The sequence below is a fragment of the Erigeron canadensis genome, chromosome 6, assembly GCF_010389155.1.
Source record: "Erigeron canadensis isolate Cc75 chromosome 6, C_canadensis_v1, whole genome shotgun sequence".
NCBI lineage: Eukaryota > Viridiplantae > Streptophyta > Magnoliopsida > Asterales > Asteraceae > Erigeron > Erigeron canadensis.
The window spans coordinates 21770572-21784168 of record NC_057766.1 but is presented as its reverse complement, the minus strand read 5'-3'; the positions used below and the strand labels follow the sequence as shown (position 1 = coordinate 21784168).

The 13597-nt window shown below is 34.4% G+C and overlaps 1 protein-coding gene and 1 pseudogene across 3 annotated transcripts; one reads left to right on the top strand and one right to left on the bottom strand.

Moving 5' to 3' along the window:
* Positions 1-47: 47 nt before the first annotated feature.
* Positions 48-175, top strand: LOC122606350 (annotated as a pseudogene).
* Positions 176-1955: 1780 nt separating this feature from the next.
* On the bottom strand, positions 1956-12946 carry LOC122603133 (general negative regulator of transcription subunit 3). 3 transcript variants are annotated; one of them, XM_043775753.1, is made up of 16 exons: positions 12703-12946; positions 12461-12592; positions 11072-11209; positions 10820-10870; positions 10478-10567; positions 10219-10365; positions 9674-9784; positions 8495-8563; positions 6083-6736; positions 5805-5957; positions 5532-5685; positions 4804-4943; positions 3690-3965; positions 2960-3094; positions 2659-2840; positions 1956-2267 (listed from the first exon to the last, which is right to left on the bottom strand). In XM_043775753.1, the coding sequence occupies exons 1-16, from the start codon at positions 12793-12795 to the stop codon at positions 2201-2203; spliced, it is 2592 nt and encodes an 863-aa protein (XP_043631688.1). In that variant the 5' UTR covers positions 12796-12946; the 3' UTR covers positions 1956-2200. The 3 variants fall into 3 exon arrangements, with proteins under 3 accessions (XP_043631688.1, XP_043631689.1, XP_043631690.1); XM_043775754.1 differs by having other exon boundaries at positions 11072-11188; XM_043775755.1 differs by lacking the exon at positions 8495-8563.
* Between the last annotated feature and the right edge of the window lie 651 nt (positions 12947-13597).

Here is a 13597-nt window from a genome sequence, read left to right as displayed (position 1 = left end):
ATATTAGCTCATCTTTAACCTTTTCCCTCATTACCTTCAAAACATGGATCTTTGCGCTTGGGGCAATGACGCAGCAAATGAGGCCACACCGAGGCGCGTCAATTGCTGGTTGAAAACATGGTGCCATTTTCTCAAAACATGGCCTAATTTTAAATTTAGAGAAAATGTCACAAATAGTTCCTGGTATTCGCAATTTGCTCCCTGTGCTTTTTTTCGTTGCAAACAGTCCCTTGGTTTTTTATTTTCGTTGCCAATAGTCCCTGTCACTAACTTCTATTAGTTTTTGTCGTTAAACCCGTCACGTGCATATCACGTGAGGGCATTTTAGTCCATTTCATAATTACAGGGACTTACCTGTGATAAACACATAACATCTTCCATAATCATTATTATCTTCATAGTCATCATCAAGAACACCATAGAACCCAGATCGTATAACCTAAATTTTAATTTTTAATATTTTAAAGTCAACCTAACTAGTAATTTATAATTAAACATAAACCCTTCAAATTCATCAAGCACAATCACATATAGTAAAACCTACCACAAGCACTGGTTATATATGTACCACAAACTCAATAAATTCTATACAAATCATAACTGGAAAATCACAACAAGGACCATAATAGTGGTCTTCTGAACCAAATATAATACTCATACAAATTTGTAAAGATTCCCACATGTATACAAAAATTCAATCCATCCATAACATTTAATTAATGTATCTATATCTTTTCCCAACACCCTTTACCTTCAACCCCACACCCACCTGAAACCCTCCATTTTTCAGGCCACTATTGCTAGTGGAAGATTTTTTCAATTAGTAAGTGATTTGGTGCAAATGGTAAGCGATTTTCTCAATAAGTAATAAATTTTGATCTACGGGTTGTTAATTCATATACTTTTGAGTTTTGATCGTGGGTTGGTGGAGGAACAATCTAATTATTAGTGATTGTTTATTGTTTTAATTGTTGCAACCATTGTTGTCAGAAACCATTTGATTTACGGTTTTTATTACAAATATTGGGGTAGTGAATATTGTTTTATGGTGATGTTGTTATTGTGATTACACTTGTTTATGGCCAAAAAACTTAATTGCCATTTATTGTTTTCATTTTGATAATGATTAAATATTAGGGAAGAGTGTGTGTTTGGTCGGATTCTGATGGTGGTGGTGGTGGCTGGAAAAAGAAAGAAGATGAAGAGTGTAATTTTTTTTTATCACAAATAGTCCATACAGTTATTTTATCACAAATAGTCCATGCAATTACTAAATGGACCAAAATACCCTCACATGATATGTACGTGACGGATTTAACGGCTAAAATTAACAGAAGTTAGTGTCAGGGATTGTTAGCAACGAAAATGAAAAACTCAGGGACCGTTTGCAAAGAAAAAAAAGCACAGGGGGCAAAATGCGAATATGACAACACAGGGACCATTTGTGACATTTTCTCTTAAATTTAATACCCCATAATATATCCAGAAATCCAATCAAAATTTTTTTTATTGGTTGTCCTCATTTTCTTACGTTCTTAGTTAAAAAGTAGGTCAAGACCTCGTCAAAGAAATATTTTAGAGCTCTATAAAAATTATATATAAGCAGTATTTTACATACTTCTATGCTCAAATGCATCGCATGTCTCCGAGTGGATGAAAAAACAAACTATATTGCGTGTCTCGATAGACGTAAAACAATTATTTAGATTTGATCATCATGTTATCGAACTGGGCTTGTTTTAAGGTCAATTGACATAACAACATTTGTGAATCATATTAAATGCATAACGCTCATCTAGCTTTAATAAACTATATGATCGATTTCAAACAGTAGGAAGACGAATGGGTGAAGGTCATCAATCTGTTCAACCATTTTTACAGATTCATGTTACCTTGATAGATTAGAATCTTTAATCATGTCATAATACATTAGAATATTGAAAACACAAAAGATATGTATAAATTGAAGTTTGTCTATAGAAACACTGGCATACTTAATGGTGTTTTCAATTGTAAAATGTTACATAAAACTACAAACAAAATAAAGCAAAAAACTAATGATGGTTTATGGTTACATTCTTTTTAAAAGTTGATTTATGGTTTACATGGAGGGTGAAAATAAGAGAACACCACCGGGATGGGGACGCAGAATTTGCAGCAGCAACTGCCATGCGTTCGAATTTGTGTAAAACATATGTATTTACACGATTAGTTCATCTTCAAGAAAATTGTACTCGAATTTGAAATCCGTCTTTATTCTTTGACACCTGGAAAAATTTGTCAGAAGATTGTTAGCAAAGTCACGCTATTACAAGGTCAATGAATAGTGCTGACAAATTGCCAATGCATATCCAGAAGATTAGATATGTACATGTACACAAAAATGTAAGAGATAGAGGTAACAGAATAGGTGGATCGGGTACTTGAGTAACGAGCTAAGACAGTAATTTCTATTAGGAGTGACTCGAGACACTTTTAGTAATACGAATTTACAACGTAAAGTGTCGAAAGACACTTTCTTCTAAGCTATAATTTACCGGTTGAAACTTTTAGAAATTTAATATAAAAAAGATACGGGTGAATTTCCAGTAACCACTAACCAATGATACATCCTAAAATATCACATATAGAATAAGATAAGAGTATGATCTATCGTACCAGCCGTTTTGCATCTCATCATTGCCAATATGAAAATCAAAGTACACGTATGTTCCCTGTTCATAATCATCGGTGGCGAATTTTGGTTCCTCATGTCGTTGAAACCACGTATTGTACTTTTTATGGTACCTCCATGATTGCTTCTTCAACTCTTTGGCAGCCAAATATTGTTGATAAGCATTCTGCATGAAATGACATGCATCAGAAGATGTATATAATTATAAAAGAACTGTAACAATATAAACATTTGCAGAGAATGATCACCAAAAAAATCTAGAAAGACAAGGGATAGTAGTAATACCTGCTGATAGTAGAATGCAAAAAATAAAGTGTCTGTGCCAATGTTATCAGATCCAAGACGTTCCCAAAAAGCTGGGTTATTGACAATTGGAGCCTGTACTTGAGGATAGCTTTGAGGAGTCACAGCAGGGTGTCTCTGAAAATCAAGGAAGCAAAAGTTGGATTGGATTAAACATCCCCCTATATGAGAAGTGGCAAAAATGGGCAGAGCAAGCGGGTTGGGTTATGGGTTGAAAGGGGTCGGGTTTAAGTAACCAGACAATACTCTTTTTGTACGGAAACGTGGCTAAATTCTTGTTCAATTAATCAATGAACAAGAACAAAAGCTCATGGTCCTACAATTCAAGAGGTAGCCCCCTCTTTTACACATTTGCTGGACTCTCCAAATATATACATCCATACATCAACCGCTAAACAAGCTTTACATACTTAAAACATATAATATAAAAGATATTATTGCTCTGTAATCCTGAATAGTCTAACTCATCCCTAACTGCTATATATGTTGCCTGTGTTATGGCACCCTAGATCAATCAGTTACATCATTATGATCATAAAACAATATAAATAGAACTTTTAGATCTTTTAGAAATGATTTAGGCAGTTGTACACATCAAAAATAGATTTTCATACTTTCAACACGTCCGACCTGTTTCCCTTTCAGCTATACCTTTTTTATTTGACCCTCTTTTATAATCATATTGGAATAAGAAAATGATGAATTTTCATACCGGAGTGTAAGTCTTTGTTCGTTCGGAGTCTCTGGGTTGGGGGAGTTTGTAAAAGGCAGACTCAAGCATCTGCAGGTTGTATTGCTGATCATGAGTTCCCCCTAAGCTCACAGCTAATCCACTAAGGTTGTCTCCAATTGTACCAAGATCGGAAAGGCTTCTTCGACCAATAACACCAAGACTTGCAGACTGATTAGATTGCAAAGGCTGCCCAGGTGAAAGATCCACATCTCGTGTAGCTTGTACAGACTCCGTCAAGGACCCCGATGCGCCAGACTGTGGTAACACAAGTAAGTTCAGAAAAAAATTGCATTAATCATGACTCTACAGCTTTTGCATTAATAGTTCAGTGGTGCTAACCTCATCCTTAGAACAATTATAAAATCGTTTAAGAAAAAAGTCAGGAGTCAGAACTAAGGGTGACAAATGAGCAGCACAGTTTTTTTTACTTTTCTGTTTTCACATAATTAATGTGCCACCTGTACTATGTAGTTACATAGCTATATTATTGAAGTAACAATCTGAAGGTTGTCTTAATAAAGACAATTTGGAAGTTACTACGGATTTGTTATGTTCCGATGATATTCAACCCGTCCAACCTGTATCCCTTTTAGTTAAACTAGTAAACTTAACGCATTAGCTCTTGTGAGTTGGGATTAGTCTGCTCGCAAAAGAGTAGGACACCCATGATTACCAAAAAACATAAAAATATAAATAACAAAATAAAATTTAACGCATTAGCCTGTTAGATGTATAACATAACCCAAATCAACCATTTGTATACAAGTGATTCAAAATTGCCACTTGTAAATGCTGAGTCATTATTAGGAGTATTTCCTAAAGGGAAGTGATATTAGTACCACAAATAGTGATTTATTTACCACACTTTACAACTTTATAACATACTGTACAAGTCAGTAAAGTACATGTGTGGTAAATATATCAGTTGTTGTGGTACGAATATCACTTCTCCTAAAGCATTGTAAATTTCATTCATACTAATAATGCCTGATAATGCATATCTACAATGATTTACCACTTATGAATCTGATTTTGTCACTAAACCTAAAATTTTTTTTAAAAAAATGAAACATAAAGCTGATAATAACTATACCTGCATATCTAATGCATAGGACAGCTTTGAATCTTCTTCAGTGGCAGCATTCTTGGTAAGGCCGACACTTTGGGCAGAATCAGAAGGTAAATCATCGCTTTGTTGTTGCTCCATCTCGTCAACTTTTGCATTACCAATTTCTATTTAAAGTGCATAGTGTTAGTGTGTTACTCAGTAGGATATAGAGATCGAATAGTGTACTAAAACTTCATGCAACTTGGACTAGAGGTGGTAATTTCGTACCATGTACTTATAAAATGCTTGGAATAGATTGTGTTTAATCTGGAATGGGTCTGACAGGTTAAAGATGCCAAAAGCCTAATTGAGTCTCTAAATTGTTTTATTCAATAATTAAAATATAGATTGCAATAATTTTGGTTTCTAGTGATAACTAACATATTATCTATTAACCATGACGAATCAATATGAAATGGAAAAAAAAAAAAATTTAAAATAACTTTTTGCAGATCAATCCCATCCAGCCCATTTCAACCCACTCCAAAAAAATAACATGTTTCAGTCTTCTGAACATGTTGTGACACTTCTATCCATGACTCCATGAGGTTGGAACATTGCAATGTTTTGACCTATTAACTAATCCTCCCATTTTGAAACCCCCCTATTAATGAGGTTGGAGCATTACAAAATGTAAATGTTACAAGTCAGGTACCGAGACCATAGAAAAACGTAGACAGCCAAGATATACAAGCAGTTATCATCAAGTGTACCAGTATCTTTAGAACTAGTCGACATAAGTGACTGTTGACCGGACTGCATATGAATCGAATTTGATTGTTGTGAAGAGGTGATAGTGTTTGGACCTGCTGGCTGCGCTCCACCTAACCCACCTTGTGGCAACACAGTTGAACTTTGAGAATTAAACTGCAAACACAATTCAAAAACAAATAGAACTTTATGAGATGGATGCTAATAAACAAATCAAAGTAAAACCTGATATTTGTACATTTTCGAAAATGCATTGGGGAATGACAAAGACACACCTGCTGCAGAAGAGGGTTCTGCTGAGTTGAGAATTGCTTATTGGGAGACATGCTAAGGAGATTACTCTGACCTTGTTGCTGCACTTGCTGGAACCGTTGTAAAAATTTCTCCCTTTGATCTGGTGCAATTTCAGTTCTCCCACGTAGCTGCCCCTGAGAAACATACAAGGGAAAACCATCGATTAAGTATAACTTAAAGTTGCCAAATCCTTTATGATTCAAACAATTGCAAGGGCATGATTGGGAAAGGTGATTATAGAAAACAAAGTCAAACTTACTCCTTCATGCTGGCTTTGGAAGGAACTTCCAGGCCTCCACTGTATGCCAGGAACTCCAGAAGGAGAGAACACTCGTGAAGTCAAACCCCCAGCCTCACCACCATTTCCATTATCAGCACCATCACTGGTTTTAACACTTTGCGGTAACATCATTCTGTTACCCAAAGATGAAACCGGAGGGTTCACCATGGGACTACTGCCAACTCTTTCGTCACCCCCTAATATGTTTCTCTTAGCCATTTCAGAAACTGAAGGAGCAACACCATTTGTAGATATATTACTGGTGCTTGAACTAATGGGAATAGTAGCTGAAGATTGACTGGTCAAACTGCCTCTACCCATCCTTAATCCAGCTTCACTGAGGGCCGGGGATGATTTACGAACAGGGAAGCCTCCAGCCTCTTCTTCCTTACTAGCATTGTTTATGGGAGAGGAAGGAACGGCGGAGCCTGTGTTATCCGCAACGACCCTGACAGAACTTGAACCAGGAAGGCTTGAAGAAGCAGCAACAGCAACAGGGGTTGCATGGCTGCCAGCTGGTGTTGTAGGAGAAGATGAGATTCCACTACTTTTTGGAGGTGGGGTCTTTGGCACATGCTCTGAGCTATTGTCCTGGGATACTGTATCCTCGACTTGCTCCGGGACAGAAGCTACCTGTTAAATAGAAGCGACTGTCACCTATGACAGAACCCCAGAAAACCCACATTTATATTGCAAAAGTATGAATAAACAAGCGATAGAAAAGAATTATGTTAAAATCCACCCGTTCTGTTGGTTAAGAGTAATACGTCTAAACATAAGGTAGGTGCTTTCACGACTCACTAAATGGGGATCAAAATCTTTGCGCAGTAAGAGGAGTCAAAAGCGGAGGGCGAAGTGAACGTAAAGGAGTAAAGGACACATGTAAACAAGGGGTAATGTGGAAAAATCCTCTACGTCCCCATTGCAGTTTGCATGACCATTTGATACCTAATAGACACCGGACCAGAGATCTGTGTATTTTCTTCTAATAAGATATCTTAAGTTCTTTACTAGCACCTCTAACGATCAAGCTTATTAAAAAAGAACACAATTATCTTGATTGTTCAAATATTAAGAGACCGAGAGAAAAAATATAAAAAACAAAATAATTACATGGCTGATGATTCACTCTGATATATGGTCCCATGGACCTTTTTCATGCCATCTAAATACTCTAATTCTTACAATCAACCTCGCCTAGACAAAAGGAAATACACTTTTACTAACCCTATTCCTTGCAGTCCATCTAAATCCATATATCCAAATGAACCCGGATGCAGCAATAGGGATCTTACAAACTACGATAACTGACAATAGCACTAATTTTAACCATTATTGCTACCCCTCTTTTCAAATTTGCTCCAGCTATTCAATCTCATAAGTCAATAAGTCATATATATGCACGTCTCAGATGACATTGATCAAACCAACATCTATGAATGGTAGTTTTAACTTTTAAGAAACTCAAATACTAAATTAACATATGAAACCGTTACTTATAAAGTTATAAATGTAAAACTCCTTTACAGGCGAACGAACAGAATTTCCAACTTCCAAGTTTTACTTATTTACTACATATATAACGCTGAACTAAGAAACAGAATCGAAGGTTGTCGTTCCAAAAATAAGAAGCAGATCGAAAAAAGCAAATGTGATGTGCAACTAAAGTACTACGGGCATATGCTCAATTATTAAGTTGATTATCTGTTTTATTTTTTAGAGTGGGACATTAGTTGCAAGTGGAGAAGCCAATTTCATCCTATTTACTTAAGCATAAGTCAGTTTGGGCAGTGGTTAATCTTCAATTAGGTAAAACTTAGAATTTTAAGCTAAGAAGGAACGGGTCAAATGGGTTGAACTCACCTAAAGTCTAACTATTGTGTATGTATAATCATTGTATTCACATATTCAGATAATCCCTTACTCATTGCAATAATAATGCTTTTGTAATCATAATCATTGTATTAAATATAACTAACTTATAACAAAACAGACAAAACATGTAAGTAGATCAGCACAATTGGCCCGACCCATACTAAAAAATAAAAATGACCACTTCCAGCCTAAACCCACGATGATCAGATACCAAACCAGTCTGACCCTCCCATCTTGTCAGCTTTAGTTGCACAGCTATTTGTAGCTGCACATCGTGTATGGTTGCATATGGTTAAATATTGAGTCTGTTCATAATTAGTTATATTTGCTTATGTTTTGATATGCCTTAATACTTAATAGCAAGGAGCAAGGGTTTTCCAAAGCCCAAGCAACTCCAACAATAGGCGGCTCCTCTTGCTGCTACATTTGATACTAAAAGTAGGCTAACCTAATGCATAACAGCAATGGATACATGTCATATTGCTGACAGAGTGACAGACTAGTTTCTCGACATACCGGTGACTGAACTGGAGGTGAAGACAAAGCAGTTTTCATAGTTAGACCAGCACCAGTAGCACCAACACCCTGCCAAAAACAAATCAAACTAATAATGACCACTAACGTCATAATAAACGTATTGCCAGGACTTCCTGCAATTTTTTTCTACATGGGATAATGAAGCCCAACCTATCATTGATTAATATCGGTCTATACTACCTAGCCTAAGTTGACTTGCAGAGATCAAATTGTGAGAGCAATATTGCACTAAAGATACTACGGTATCCTTTCGAGACTAAGGCCAACAGCCTTTAAGTATTATAAATCAATGATAATAAAAAGAAAAGTGGCAAGTCTAGAACTTAGTCATCCATTGATATTCATATACAATGTGACAAGACTTGTGATAGCAAATATATGCACCAAGACAAGGATAACTAAATTACAAATGCTCAAAGAAACACATAAGCCAAAAAAGTATAGAAATGGTGTCACTTAGAAGTAGATTAAAGTTTGCGGTTCTAAGAAAAATCTTCCCAACAGGAAAACCCTTTCCTCAAAATACATGGCTAATTCTCCTAGAAAGATTGTTTTACGAGTTTATGACCAAATAATATGGGTTATTATAACTACAATTCTGTTAATATCAAGATATGGATCAATTAAGACCATGGAAATATATATTATAAAGGTCAAATAACTAAACTTGTTGATAATAAGTCAACCTTTCCATAACATAAGATATAAATGGTATTTCCAATAAAACCATAACAAAGATAGAACTCAAACCACCTGGACTCAACAATGTATGAAACAATTTATAAGCAGGAAAGAACAAGGAACTACGTTATAATGAAGGAACTTTACACAAAAGAACTTTTTACATCCACATATATATCATGGAAACATACTCAACGTTCTCCATATACTAACTTAAAATTAAGTATAGAAACCCTTTTTTTTATGGAGCAAAAATTTGTTGTTTCAGCAAAAGCATAACATATATAGATGAACCAGCAAGTCTTTTACATGAGACTGGTGAAGGACCGTTGGAACTGGTTGGTTTACAAATTCCAATTTTGATAGATTGTATTGTAACTAGTAAATGAGGGAAGAGATAACAAAAACAAATGTCCCAACATGATGCAATGAAATCTCATTCAATAAGTGAGATTTTTGATATCATAAATTACATACCTTGACGAGGCCCGGTGGCACAATGGAAACTAGATCTTCTAGCGCCTCTACCATGTCCAGTGACAAGGTGTTGTATAGCATATCAACATCCTCAAATTCATCAAAATCTTCCTGCGAAAGGAATGGCAGTTAGTGACACAGAACTGCAAAAGGAGACACCCTAACTTTTAATGCTTTGTCTAAACGAAGAGAGTTTTCCCATTTCGAATTTGTTTAATATGCCAAAACGAGACACATAATTAACTTTTAACAGAGTTACTATGCATGATTAGGAAATCACTGACCTCTGCTACGAAGAACGCAAAAGTAGACATAAAAAAAAGTACCATCACGGCATTATCTACCGGATATTCTGCTATAGCTAATCATGGGGTTGAGAACATATGTATATGCATAAGTCAATTGTAGGAAAGAGATCACCATAAGTGATCTGATGAGAAGTTTTCAGATAAATCTAATAAAGTCCATTTAGTACCAACCAGAAAGCCACGATATCCATTCTATGCAATGTTTAAGAGAATGCAAAAAGAGAAAAGAATGAAAACCTGGTTCCGTTCCACATAGTCGTCAATGAAGTCTTTAACATCATTGACTTGTTCAGGACTCAGTTCATCATTATCTAACAGCCTCAATATCAACTCTAGCTTCATTATATGGGCCTTGTGCCGAGTAATTGATGACTCTAAATGTGTCTAAGAAACAAAAAAAATATAAATGAATTATTAACTGTAGGGTAAATCATTAAAAATCCTAGTCGACGTGACGTAGAAAGTAAGAAATTGTATCTATTAGTCATAATCTAACCAGTCTTGGAGGTCTCGCTTTTCCTTTCTTAACAGATAGCCCCTCCATCTCAGCTTCAAAGCTATCAATTTGAGATTCCAACTCAGACACCTAATCAATCAAAAGAATCATATATAATATAATGGCTACTAAAAGATATACACCAAGACACAAGCACAAACTTATATTAATAACAAAATCCACTGTAATACACCTACAAGACTACGAATACAATTACCTGAGATCTATTTGGTTAAAAAAATATTAAAAGGTAATAGTGTAATACTAAGAACCAAAGAAACAGCTTAAGAAACAAAATGTAAAAAAAAGGCAAAGCTTTTAAATCAGAATATAGAGTCAAACCGTATTGTTTAACCAATCTCTAGTCTCTGACTTCGCTTTCTCTTTTGGGTCCTACAAAAGATCATGAGAGAAAATACATTATATTTAAAATAAACCCAATGAGACTCTACTATTTATAACTCGAAGTTATTGAGAAAAAAAGTAAAGTATTAAGTTTACAATGACAAAAGGTCATCTCAATGCATGACAAAGTTCAGTATCATATCTTACGCAAAAATAAAAAATTAAAAATAAATGCAAAGCACTGCTTACCGTTTTAGGCTGCTGTCCTAGGCCTTCCTTGGAGAAAGCTTTTGTCTTTGTTTCCTTTTCACAAATCTTGAACCGTTCCATTTCACGCTCAATGAGCTTACGAGCATCCATCAAAGCCTGCTCATAAGAGGCACTAACCTACGTCAACACGTATAAGAAAGAAGAACCTGATGTCAATAAGGAAGGAAGTGACTGGAGCAGAATTGCAACTAACTTTTTGCATAGAAATCAAAACCAGATTAAATCCGAGAAGGCAGCTACAATGAAGCTAAATGTAAGTGCCACCAGAAAACAAGCGATGAAAAATTACATATGTAAGAGAATCAGATGAGAATTGTCAAAGATTTGAGGAAGTCAACTTAAACAGAATTTGAACTCTTTGTGCAACTATACAAGTCTGCTTAATATAATCCGTAACATCACATCTAAGCTTTTTCCAGCTATAAATCACATCAACTGAACTTCTCAATGAATCGCTTATAATTACTCAAAAAGCACCTTTGTTTCTGTTACTCTTACTGATACAAATTACGCTTGGTGCCCATCTCTTTCACTTTTGGCACTTACATTTAGCATGGGTTATAGGCAAATTACCTCCACAATCTTCTCAGGGAATTGTGATCTAACTAACACATGATAGGGAAAACAGTAACTGTACAACCTAAGTCTAAGGATAGAAAGAATTGTATAGAAAAGCATAGGAGTGTGCCAAATACTTATTGTTGAAGCACCTCTAATAGTTATGACAATGTGACTTCTGCAGACAACTTTTAACAAAGGATTTACATAAATTTGCCAAGACCCAACCACAACACGATTACAGTCTACCCATATATACTTTTCAACCCTTACAAGATCATAAGTGTATCCACCCAACCTTTAGCCACACACTAAAAAAAGCTTTTCAGTTATTACTATATAGTATTGTAAGACCCTTAAATACCCATCCACACCCCCCAGAACACTGAAAATCATTCTATCACTTAAAGTTTTGATCTTTGTCACAAACCAAGTCTTAATCCATCAAAACCAAACCTTTAACCAAAGATCCTGTTTCCACCACAAAGTTTCAATCTTTCACCAAAATCAAATACCTTTTTCACTCAAACACACTAAAGGTCGCATCTTTTTCATAAATAATCGCCACAATTTTCAGCAGAAGCTAACTAACCCCTGCTAATTGAAAAGCAAGTCCAAAAGGCTCACACTCATAACATCACCCTTAAACCAGCTATGATCTTGATATATATAATAATCATTGATAAGCATCATACATTTACTAATTCAAGATTATCACTTTTTAGCAACAAAATCATCAAAACAGCACAAATTTAATAAAAAACTTTTTATATACAAAAATATACTTAAAAAGAGAAAAAAAAAAGGGACCTTTTTATCCTTGATTTCACTAGACTGTATCCATGTCTTAATCTGGTCTCTATATCTTTGAAGTTTCTTTATTTCTTTCTTTAAATCAGCTTCAAACTTCTCCTTTTGATTTGCATTATCTGTATCATATACCTATAGATACAACAATTCATCAATTACCCACCTCATAAAAATCATAAATTTAACACCTTTATTCAATAATACATACATACATACATATATATATATATATATATACTTACCTTATTCCAAATGCTATCAAAAACATCAACTCCTTCTTGAACTTTCTTTAAAACTCGATCGATCTCACCTTGAAGCTTTCTACTTGCTCCCATTTTATTAGTTTGTTAATTATTATTTCAATTTGAAGGAAACTTATTCATATGAAAACTTCAAAAGGGAATAAATATGGTGATTATTATTGTTTTTTGTAATTCTAGGGTTTCGACTTATTTCAGTGAAGATGATGGAATTGGGGATATGGAATTATTTTATTTATTTACTATTATTTAAATAATGTAGAATAAAATCATAATGGGTTTGTTTACATGGGTTTTGTTGGGTCGGGTCTAACAATGGGTTTAAGTTTAAATACCTTTATGCCCATTGTAAGAATGGAAAAAACTTGCGTTTAATCGGAGAAAACGCCTCTTGCTTTTCATTTTTATTTTTCAAAAAGTCATAGAAAAACAAAATACGTGTTTAAATAATAGTTTTTTAAAAATGTTTTTCATGAAATCAGAAAACACTATTTTTCATTTTTTTTCTTATGGAAAATTACAAAACACTTTTTATTGTTTTCCACTTTTCATTTTTCATTTTTTAAATTTTGAAAATCTCAAATTGTTTTTCATTTTCTAGTTTTGAACTCATTTTTAAAATTTTCATTTGATTTCTTTAGATGGAAAATTTTTTTTTTCTCGAAAATTAGAAATTAAAAACTAGAAAAAAAATTTCACAACTAAACGCGCCCTTATGCATTTAGTAAACGTAGATATTTAAAATGTATGAAATAGTTGTACATTTATTATAGAATAGGTTTTTTACCCGCACGATGTGCGAATAAAAATGAACATGAACTAATATATAATAATACATTAAAGCATATAAATTTTTTGAGAAATATAATGATGTATA